The 12,377-nt window shown below is 44.0% G+C and overlaps 1 protein-coding gene across 1 annotated transcript in view; it reads right to left on the bottom strand.

Moving 5' to 3' along the window:
* The window catches only part of FBXO10 (F-box protein 10), a 159,777-nt gene that overhangs the window by 56,027 nt on the left and 91,373 nt on the right, over positions 1-12,377 (bottom strand). The window contains exon 6 of the mRNA XM_063457265.1: positions 1,273-1,343. Within this exon, the coding sequence (XP_063313335.1) occupies positions 1,273-1,343 (71 nt within the window). The remainder of the gene's footprint in view (positions 1-1,272; positions 1,344-12,377) is intronic.

The raw sequence follows: 12,377 nt of genomic DNA, 5'->3' as shown, positions 1-12,377 counted from the left end.
CAGTCCGATAGGGCTAGCAGGTCCCTGATGGGACAGCAGTCAGAGCACAGCTCTCCGCTTCCGCCTGTGTTGGTGCGTGGTCTCTCGCTGCCGCTGGAGTCGGAGCTTGGCTCTGTGCCCCTTCGGTTTGCGAGGTGCGACCCTCTTCCCTCTCGGTGGCTGGTAAGGGGTCGGGCCCCTGTTGTTTTGCGGCTTGGGTGCACACGTTAGGAGGTAGAATGCTGTCGGGGCTTGCTTCTCCGAGGCGGTTTGACCGAGAGTGGCGTTTTCTTTCGCGTTTGTTTTTTAGGTTGCGGCTCGGTTGTCGCCATGAGCTTTTCCCATTTTGTCCAGAACTCCTGGAAGATTGCCGCCAATCACTGTGAGGTGCTCTCCACGCTGCTGCCCTCTGCCCCACTTGTTGGTGTCAGGCTCAGTTCCGTCATGGAAGACCTTCCCGCCATTTTGGCAGGCGCGGGTGTGCACTCTATGGGTAGAGGTGCCGTCTGTGACAGCATTAGGACTGAGTGGGTCGGCTTGGTAGGGACCGGGATAACCCACGGTCCAAGGGGGTGGGATGTCAGAGCAGAGGTGGCCTGTTCAGCAGACTTGGGAGCGGGGGAGTCGGCCTCCCCCCCCCCAGCTCTGTCGCCTGCAGGCCTCAGTGGGCCCCCGCTGTCTCCCCGACATCGGGGGGTCTCAAGTGAGGTATTGGTGGAGTCATCCCGTTTTGGGCACAGTGGTGGGCGATTTTCCCCGGCAATCGGTGAGCCAAGCGGGAGCTCGCCCAGTGTACGTCTATTCAGCATGAGACTTAGGCTCCGCCCCCAACAAATTCTTTTTTTTTTTGCTTGTTACATTAAGCCACTGGAGTGTTTGACTTTGCATGTACTTCTAATCATAACCTCTTTAATCCATGTGGCATTTTTTTTATAGATGCTTTAAGTCATTTAGTCAAAGTGACTAAATCTATCAAAAATTGGTTGTATTGGGTGTATTTTCTGATTTCTAATTATAGAAGTTTTGTTTTGAATACTGCTACAGTTACCAATTTATTGTGGGCAGTTGTCTGGAGTGTGATAAATATGAATCATTTCACCCAATCACCAGGAACCCACTGATAGGCCACCAATGTCATGTTATAAACCACTGTGCCAGAAGATCTTCTCCACAAGGTTTTTAAACTACTACACAAGTTCCTTATAAAAATTTAATAATGAGAGTTAAAGTTATTTAAAGTTATTATCTGTAAAAGGGGAAAAAAAAGCATTACTCCCAGCAATAATTAAATACCTGTAATTTGACCTCTTCCACTTTCATTGACTGCAATTCCAGCAGCAAGTCCTTGAAAAATATGGTTTCCACTGCAGAAAAAAAAGAGGAATGTTATTAGACTGGTTTAGGACAGAGTTACACAAGTGTAGCATGCACAGTTAAAGAGTAGTAATGTATGGACATCACAGTCTTTTCCACTGGGTGCAGCAAGTAGGACTACAAATCTGATTCATCTCCTGCACACCTTTTGGACCCAGAATCAAGATACCTATGCACCTGCTAATCTAGTGTTCTGTATTAAGCCCAGCCCGTTTCCAGGGTTTTTTGACATCCCTGTAATTCTTAGCCGGCAAGACTGTGGCTATATACCTGTATTTTTCACACTATATCCTAAAATTGTATTTCCTTATATAGTGGCTAATGTTCAAAGACACCCATTGGTCTGTCGTTATCTCCTCCTGGTTTATTTTATTTGTTGCATTAGTTGAACTATATACTTACATTGGACAGCTAGTAAACCCTGAACAAATTTGCTTAAAGTGACACTATAGTCACCAGAGCAACTACAGCTTAATGTAGTTGTTCTGGTGTCTACTGCCTGTCCCTGCAGGCGTTTCAATGTAAACACTGCCTTTTCAGAATAAGGCACTGTTTACATTATTGCCTATGAACACCTCTAGTGGCAGTCACTCAGACACAAAAGATGCTTCCCGAGTCAGTAGTGGACAATGTGCAGCACTGACATTTAGCGTCTCTTTGTATGGAGGCGCTGAACGTTCCTCATAGATATACATTGATTCAATGCATCTCTATGAGGAGATGCTGATTGGTTTTGCCACGCATGCACAATAGCCTCCTGATGCTTTCCCATGGGAAAGCCTAGGATTGACTGAGATCAGCAATTTTGATTATCTCAGTCAAGGAGGCGGAGCGGGGCAGAGTCAGCCACGGCGGACCCGCATGGTGTTGCAATAACGGTAAGTTTATTACATTTTTAAAGAGTGCCAAGGAGGGCTGACGGCCTAACACTTTTGTATTCCTGGCCCTCTAGCGTTCCTTTAAATGAATCTTTAGAGTTGCTTATGAGATGAAACCAAGTAATACTTGTGCTTTTGCTATACACACCAATACATGTATCCAGGCCCGGACTGGCCATCGGGCATACCAGGCAAATGCCCGGTGGGCCGAGGCCAGCAGGGGAGATCACAGGATCTCCCCTGCCAGCCCCTGCAGGGCCAGCGCTACCCGAGTGCCGGCCCTGCTGTGTGCCTTCGTGGGCCGGTGGGGAGATCAAAGATCTCCCTCACCGGCCCAGAGGCAGTGTTACAGGCGGCCGGTGCTGGGGAGGGAGGGAGGGAGGAGAGAACACAGGCGGAGCTCTATCCAGCAGCTCCGCCGGGTCCTCTCGCGGGATTCTGAGCGTTGCCACAGTTACCGTGGCAACACTCAGATCTCGTGAGAGTGAACTCTAGCCTGCAGGTTAGAGTTCACTCTCACCACTGGACCACCAGGTATCAGGCAGCATGGCCCCCTCCTCAATGGATACCTGGCTCCCCCCCCCCCCCACCTCTCCCAGACAAGGTAAGAAGGGGGGGGGATATAACTTTTTTTTAATTATTATTAATAAAAAAAATATATTTAAATAAAAAATACATTCACACAAACAGCCCCCAGACACACACAGCACCCTCAGACACACAGCACACCTCCAGACACACACAGCACCCCCAGACACACACAGCGCACCCCCAGACACACAGCGCCCACCCCCAGACACACAGCGCCCACCCCCAGACACACAGCGCCCACCCCCAGACACACAGCTCGCACCCCCAGACACACAGCGCGCACCCCCAGACACACACAGCACACCCCCAGACACACACAGCGCACCCCCAGACACACACAGCGCACCCTCGCTCACACACAGCACCCTCGCTCACACACACAGCACACTCCCACGCATATACAGCACACACACACACACACACACATATATATATATATATATATAATATATAAAATAACCCTCAGTGAGTTAACAAAGAAAATTAGAAACCTGGAATGTGATGGCAGATAAAAACACCCTCACACACAGCACCCCTCTTACATACACACACTGCGCCCCTCACACATACAATAGTCCAAATATATATATATACACACACACACACACACACACACACACTACAGCACCCTTCACACTGCACCACTACACACATTACGCTCCAGATACACGCTAGATCCCTTACCCTATATGCACTCTTAATTCTCTACACACACACAAACACACACACACACACACAATCTCCTATACACACTCTGGGTCCTTTACACACTAGATCTCCTACACACACACTGCACCACCTACACACACACTACATTCCTTGTCAGCAAACACATATAACATTCTCTAAACACACCCTGTCTACAACCCCTACACACACTACATCACCTATACACACACACTCGCTACATCCCCTATAACACTACGCCCCCTATACACACACTCTCTACAGCCCCTAGCCACACATATTACACCACAAACAAATTAAATTGACCTATTTACACATTACCACACCACACTCTACACACGCGCAATCCCACAAGCAGGCTCCAAACACATGCACAAACACTTATGGAGACACCAGAGACAATTTAAAAGCAAACACAGTGCAAGCATGTTATTAAATTTGCTTGCGCTACGCAGAACAAATTCAGGGCCTTTTTCTAATGCCAGAGCTCTTCAGCGGGGCTCTGGGCATTGAACCAACATGCTCACTTTGAGAGGGGGCGTGCTTGTCATTAGTGATGACAAAACACCACCTCTCTGGCGCCGCCCCCTTCTTAGGGGGCCGCTCTGATTGAAAAATGCCCGGGCCTAATTTTTTTCCCAGTCCGGCCCTGCATGTATCTACAAGATTAAAGCAGTTTACATATTAATAAAGCCTATGGACACACAAACCCAGACAGGGCAATACCACGTGCACATAGGTTCCTTTCTGGATGCCTGACTCCTATCACTGACAGGCATTAGCTCCACTTCCATTATAAAGGTTGGCCTTGCATACAAAATTAAACGTCCTCACTATATATCACAAGGAGTTAGAACACCAGCAAAAGACAGCAATAGTGCTTAAAGTATAAAAACCAGAGGTGAGATGATAAAATAACAAGTGGTTACTCACATTTGATTGAGCAGACTAACTGCTCAATGAATACAGCTGGAGTGGTATAATCTCCACCTAGGATTCTTTGGAGTAATATCCTCACAGAATGGTATATTTCAGGACATTATTCCCATTATTATGTCCCAATAAAGGGCTAAATACAGTATAGAAAATCTATATGGTCCTACTCAGGTTTGATAGAGCTATCTACCGTATTTTTTGCTCCATAAGACGCACTTTTTTTCCCCTCAAAAGTGAGGGGAAATGTCTGTGCGTCTTATGGAGCGAATATGAAGCTTTACTTACCTGTCTTGCAGCGTTGGCCGGCAGCACAGGGCGCACCGCGGTAGTGGAACTTGAATTTCATGTTCCGGTTTCCGGCGGGACTGAAAGGAAGTGCGCACAAGCTGAGTGCGCACTTCCTTTCAGTCCCGCCGGAAACCGGAACATGAAATTCAAGTTCCACTACCGCGGTGCGCCCTGTGCTGCCGGCCAACGCTGCAAGACAGGTAAGTAATTATAGGACAAGGGGAGGGGGACAGTATGGGAGGGGGATGAAGTCTATGGGGAGGGAGGGGGATGAAGTCTATGGGGAGGGAGGGGGGTGGGGTGGAAGTCTGTGGGGAGGGAGGGGGGGTGGAAGTCTGTGGGGAGGGAGGGGGGGTGGAAGTCTGTGGGGAGGGGGGGAGATGAAGTCTGTGGGGAGGGGGGGAGATGAAGTCTGTGGGGAGGGGGGGAGATGAAGTCTGTGGGGAGGGGGGGAGATGAAGTCTGTGGGGAGGGGGGGAGATGAAGTCTGTGGGGAGGGGGGGAGATGAAGTCTGTGGGGAGGGGGGGAGATGAAGTCTGTGGGGAGGGGGGGAGATGAAGTCTGTGGGGAGGGGGGCAGATGAAGTCTGTGGGGAGGGGGGCAGATGAAGTCTGTGGGGAGGGGGGCAGATGAAGTCTGTGGGGAGGGGGGGAGACTATGGAAGGGGGGGACACTATGGGACAGGGGAGAAAAAAAATATTCTGTACAAACTGTCCCATAGTAAGAAACACTATGGGACAGTTTGATCAGAATATTTTTTTTCTGGGTTTCTTCCTCTAAAAACTAGGTGCGTCTTATGGTGAGGTGCGTCTTATGGAGCGAAAAATACGGTACTTAGCTCTAGTGTTGATAGCGTACAGTGGTACAATCCCCACTTATAGGATATGTGAGGTCTATGTAGTCTTGCTTGATATACCACAACAAGAGGACATAGTCTTAAACTAGAGGGACAAAGGTTTAAAAATAATATCAGGAAGTATTACTTTACTGAGAGGGTAGTGGATGCATGGAATAGCCTTCCAGCTAAAGTGGTAGAGGTTAACACAGTAAAGGAGTTTAAGCATGCGTCGGATAGTGTCACGTTCACATAGAGTAAGATGGAGCTCAACTGCAGATTTCAGTTTAAATAGATGTGAATTTGATATATTGAGGAAAATAAAGAGATGACAGTCCACTTGAGAATTCACTGATACTGTGTCTTTAATATTTTGATTGAAGAAAACATAGGTACTGTATCTTTAAATACTTCAGTATTGGTGAGTGGATTCTTAGACTATCTTATACAATTGAATTGCAGCAATAATTCAATGAAGGGAAGGTAATGGAGATTAACTTGCAGAGATTTGTTTTAGCTTAATTGGTAGAAAACATATCAGCTGGATACTGAAGGGTTAATGAATAGGAATTACTCCTATAACGATAGGAGAACGTGTGAGCAGGCTAAAGCTTGTGTGCTCAGAAGTCAGTGGAAAAGTTCGTATAACACAAGTAAAGTAACTTAGCTTCCAGAGGCTTTAAGTTGGTCCCAGAGTCCCCTCCGGGGAGGTTCCGTTGGAGAGAGGTCGAGAGGAGTCAAAGTTCTAGCCGTGATCGAGGTCAGTCGAGTACAAGTCCGGTTCGGTACACAGGAAAATTGTAGAGAAGAGTGGCAGCCGGTTTAATTCCGCGGTACGCTGTTCATTAATCCAGCGTCTGTTGTCTGGCGCGGTCGCATTATGTAGCGCAATGAGACCGCGTCAGAGAGGGGGTGTGGTTACAGTCCGTCAACCCGGAAGAGACAGGAATTACTGGTAACGGCCATGACAGATAGGCATAAGGCTATCCTAACTATAAGATAAGGCCAGGGACTAATGAAAGTATTTAGAAATTTGGGCAGACTAGATGGGCCGAATGGTTCTTATCTGCCGTCACATTCTATGTTTCTATGTTTATATATGGGAGCCATATAAAAAATAAAATATATAAGAGACAGCAATAGTGCTTAAAGTATAAAAACCAGAGGTGAGATGATAAAATGACAAGTGGTTACTCACATTTGATTGAGCAGACTAACTGCTCAATGAATACAGATGGAGTGGTATAATCTCTACCTAGGATTCTTTGGAGTAATATCCTCACTGAAAAGTTAAAAATGTCTGGTACCAGATAAAAAGGATTGTGATAATAGCAATAAAAGAAGTATATAAAAAAAGAAAATGGCTAACTCGCAAGCAGAAAGTGGCCAAAATACCTTTATTAAAGTTACTGTTAAACTATTAAAAACCACAACGCGTTTCGCCCTTAGGCTTTATCAAGTGGAGATCGGAAAGTGCAACCTGGCATGTCCAGGTTTATATAGGGAATGTACAAATGTAAAAAAGGGCACCAAAATGACGTCCTAAATGCGTTCATATAAAACACAAAATGGAAAAAAATAACTAGCATAGATTATTACATATATGTGGTTATTATAATATTGATTACAAACTAAGCTTATTTGTGATGATATTTACAAACATAAAAATCATGTGGTCGGCGGCCATATTTAATTCCGTGCCGTGCCGCGTGGTCTATCGCTAGGAGTTGTGAGGTTTGTAGTAGGTACATCCGTGAAGCCACAGAAGGCAGAGTTAGAGCTGCAATGTAAACATTGCAGTTCTCTGGAACTGCAATGTTTAACATTGCAGCACTAAGTGCAAAAGGGACACAGCACCCAGACCACTTTAATGAGATGAAATGGTCTGGGTTTCTACATTGTCCCTTTAAGAACAAATAGTTCAAAACTTATTGTTACAATTTTAAACTGAATGATTGTACTGTATTGATATGTTATATAACTAAAAATTAATAATAATCTACAATAAAAAAAATGCTGCTTTTTCTTGTTGCTCTAGGTAGCTTGACACTGCCACTGCCTGAATGTCAGAATTTTTCCTTCAAGGTCAAATATTTTTTATTAATGTTTTAAAATAATATAATATCATATAATCATACAACATTGGCATACATACAGGTGATACTCGAAAAATTAGAATATCGTGCAAAAGTTAATTTATTTCAGTAATGCAACGTAAAAGAGGAAACTTATATATGAGATAGACGCATTACATGCAAAGCAAGATAGTTCAGGCCGTGTTTTGTCATAAGTGCGATGATTATGGCTTACAGCTCATGAAAACCCCAAATCCACAATCTCAGTAAATTAGAATATTACATGCAATCAATAAAACAAGGAGTGTACATAGAACAATATCGGACCTGAAAAGTATAAGCATGCATATGGACTCAGTACTTAGTTTGGGCCCCTTTTGCAGCAATTACTGCCTCAATGCGGCGTGGCATGGAAGCTATCAGCCTATGGCACTGCTGAGGTGTTATGGAAGACCAGGATGCTTCAATAGCGGCCTTCAGCTCTTCTGCATTGTTCGATCTCATGTCTCATCTTTCTCTTGGCAATGCCCCATAGATTCTCTATGGGGTTCAGGTCAGGCGAGCTTGCTGGTCAATCAAGCACAGTAATCTCACGGTCATTAAACCAGGCTTTGGTGATTTTGGCAGTGTGGGCAGGTGCCAAGTACTGCTGGAAAATGAAGTCAGCATCCCCATAAAGCTCATCTGCGGAAGGAAGCATGAAGTGCTCCGAAATCTCCTGGTAGATGGCTGCGTTGACCCTGGACTTAATGAAGCACAGTGGACCAACACCAGCAGATGACATGGCTCCCCAAATCAACACAGACTGTGAAAATGTCACACTAGATTTCAAGCATCTTGCAGTGTGTGCCTCTCCATTCTTCCTCCAGACTCTGGGTCCTTGGTTTCCAAATGAGATGCAAATGTTGCTCTCATCAGAAAAGAGGACTTTGGACCACTGAGCAACAGACCAGGTCTGTTTTTCTTTAGCCCAGGTAAGACGCTTCTGACGTTGTTTGTTGTTCAGGAGCGACTTGACAAGAGGAATATGACATCTGAAGCCCATGTCCAGGATCCGTCTGTGTGTGGTGGCTCTTGATACACTGACTCCAGGCTCAGTCCACTCCTTGTGAAAGTCCCCAACACATTTGAATGGCCTTTTCCTGACAATCCTCTCCAGGCTGCGATCATCCCTGCTGCTTGTGCACACTTTTCCCTTCCACATAACTTTCTATTAATGTGCTTTGATACAGCACTTTGGGAACATCCAACTTCCTTTGCAATTACCTTTTGAGGCTTTCCCTCCTTATGGAGTGTGTCAATGATGGTTTTCTGCCCAACTGTCAGGCAAGCAGTCTTCCCCATGATTGTGATACCTACTGAACCAGACTGAGAGACCATTTAAAGGCTCAGAAACCCTTTGCAGGTGTTATGGCTTACATAGCTGATTAGAGTGGGACACTGTGAGCCTAGAATATTGCACCTTTTCACAATATTCTAATTTACTGAGATTGTGGATTTGAGGTTTTCATGAGCTGTAAGCCATAATCATTGCACTTATGACAAATCACGGCTTGAACGATCTTACTTTGCATGTAATGCATCTATCTCATATATTAGTTTCCCCTTTTACGTTGCATTACTGAAATAAATGAGCTTTTGCACGATATTCAAATTTTTCGAGTATCACCTGTATAATGACTTATGAACCATTGTCAAAACTAAACAAGCAATTGAATAAAATACACAGATATTATAAATATTTGTAAATGAAATACCTAAGTAAACTATGTACAGAAATAAAATAAAGTGTCAAGTAATTAACAACAACATGGTACTAAAAAGAAAAAAAAGGAAGCAGAAAATGTATTCAGTCAGGTGGGAACATGGTTATAGTCCGAATTTATCTTTCACATTATTTCGCCACATTGCCCATTCATGCTGCAATATAGATGTGAAAGTAGATGGATCACGAAAAGCCAAATCAAACCTTTTATTTTCAAAAACAAGAGATAAGGCCTCACCCACAGTTAGTACAGTGGGGGACTCCCAAAGATGAGAAATGATGGAATTAGCTGATATGAGAAGATGGCCTACTATAATTTTTTTGTATCCAGGCAGGTTAGATGGAATTTTCAGCCAATAAGTCTAAGAAGATGTGGAGTAATGTGCCAATTTGACCGCAGTCTCTCCAACATTTATTATTTTCGCTAAGGTGCATATTAAAAAGTTAAGAAGGGATTAGGTACCATCTACAAATTAATTTGTAATGGGATTCCAAATGGTTTGCATATTGATTGATACCTTTTAACGATAATAAAAATTCATTCCACTCCTCTACTGTGTGTATCCCACCCAGCTCACTCTTCCTCCTCAACATGTAATTTGTTTTATCACACATTTCACCTGCAAAATATTATAACATGGAGATGCTTTGTTTCTGACCAGCATCTAACTCTCCCGTCCAGCGCAGTTACTTCCGACTTCCGGTTTCACGCTGACAGTAATATTGACATTATATTTAAAAATCTGGAGAAACTTCTCATAAGAGAAACTAAATACAAATGGGAAATTGCTACAATGGAAAAGTACTTGAAAGAAAATATTACCCCTAGGGGCCTACGTTTCTTTAAGAAACCCACTTTTGAGAACGGCGTGAAACCGGAAACCGGAAGTCGGAAGTAACTGCGCTGGACGGGAGAGTCGGAGACAGAGTAAGAAAACTACTGCTTTCGTTTTATTAGGAAAACGTAACTCTGGACTTATTGAACTCTCAAACCAGCGACAGGAATATATACTTTTAATGTTATTTTTAAGCATACTTTTTATGTTGAAATAAAATGGAATTTTACTTTTGAACTGACCGGTTACCGAGTGAATGCTTCCAGTTGTCTACGCATTGGATCCTACGATTACAAGGGACTGATCCTCCCAGAGCCAGATAGTTTGGAGTGGTACTTCAACCACTCCACAATTGTGAGTTTGGAAATATTCCTCTTTATCTAAGTCTATCTTTTTCAACGTTATTGCACTAGGTCTGTGTCTCTTTATATTTTTAGATTGGACCATCTGAACAGACCTGTGCAAGTATTAATCTTTTTTATTGGTGTTTATTAATCTGCACAAACCATTTGGTATATGGTGTTTTTCCAATATGTGTATATATCTGAGTTTATGCAGCTAATTGCATGATTTGTTTGCATGCTTTGCACATTTTACTGTTTAAGGGACATATTTATTTTGCGCACCTACTTTTTATGGTTTATTTCTTACTTGGTGAATTGTATCAGATCCCCTTGTAGGTTGCTGCATCTATTTGTTTAATTTATTTTTCTCCATACTCCTGCGCCATCCTATTCTATTTACATTTTATACTGTGGGTATAACTGCCTTTAACCCCTTAACGACGAGTGACGGACGAGGTCCGTCACTCAGGGGAATGCGTTAATGACGAGTGACGGACCTCGTCCGTCACGCGTTAAAATTAACGCCGCGATCGCGCAGTGCCGGCGATCGCGGGGTTAATGCTGTTGCTGGGTCCCTCCGAGTCAGGGGCAGACCAGCAGCAGCAAATCCGGATATCCCAGCCCATGTGATCGCTGTGACAGCCAGTCACAGCGGTCACAATGCTGCTGGGATATCTGATCCGCCTCCCTCCACCTCGTGTGGGTTTGTGAAGTGGAGAGAGACGGATCGGTGCTACATTGTGTCCCTGATTTATTGCAGAGTTATACTTAAGTATAAAATTCACTTTTCTGGAGTTAAAAAAAAAAATTAACCCTTTCCCTGCTGCTTGATCACTGCTAGCAGTGATCAATATACAGGTCACAGTACTCTACTGTGATCTATTTTTTTTTTTTTACTTTCAAGGGTTAATTTTTAGGTTTTTTGTAACCCTAAGGGGTTAAATTTTATTATTTGATTTTATTAATTTGTGATTTAGTTATTTTGGTGGGTGGAATTTAGTGGGAATTAGGGTATAAAAAAAAAAAAAAAAAAAAAAAAATTTTTTGTTAGAGTTTTGTTAGCTGTGTTAGCTGTATTAACAATGTTTAGAAAGTATAGCGCGGAGGAGGCTTATGCCCTGTTAGCGGCAGACTCAGAGGCGACTGACACTGCCTCAGAGAGTGAAGCAGGGAGTGACGCAGGGGATGCAGGGGACATGGACTATGTGCCAGATACTGCAGGACCATCAGGAGAAATCGACGATTCCCCTAATGCTGACCATGGCGCAGATGACTGGGTACCCCCTAATAATTTTTCCCCAGACATCCCAGTGTTTACAGGCAATCCTGGCATACAGGCGGACCTGTCTGCCTATAGTGCGCTGGATGTTATGCAGCTGTTCTTGGGGGATGAGATTTTTGGGGAGATAGTCACCCAGACTAATCTCTATGCGGAGCAATATCTGGCACGCAATCCAGACTCTCTTATCTCTAGGAAAGAGAGATGGTACCCAACCAGTGTGCCAGAATTTAAACAATTCTGGGCACTGACCATGTTAATGGGGCTAATTAAAAAGCCCACAATTAGGATGTATTGGGCTAAACATCCTATTTGCAATACTCCTATTTTTGCCGAGACAATGACAAGGGAAAGATATGAAGACATACTAAGATTTATACACTTTAGTGATAACAACAAGTGCCCCCCAAAAGGTGATCCGCAGTATGATCTTCTTTACAAACTACGCCCTTTAATTGCCCACTTTAACAGTAAATTTGCCGCTATATATACCCCCAATAAAAACATTT

This window comes from Pelobates fuscus, chromosome 5 (assembly GCF_036172605.1).
Source record: "Pelobates fuscus isolate aPelFus1 chromosome 5, aPelFus1.pri, whole genome shotgun sequence".
NCBI classification, from domain to species: Eukaryota; Metazoa; Chordata; class Amphibia; order Anura; family Pelobatidae; genus Pelobates; species Pelobates fuscus.
Note: the sequence above shows the minus strand (reverse complement) of the source record. Positions and strands in the feature narration are given on the sequence as shown.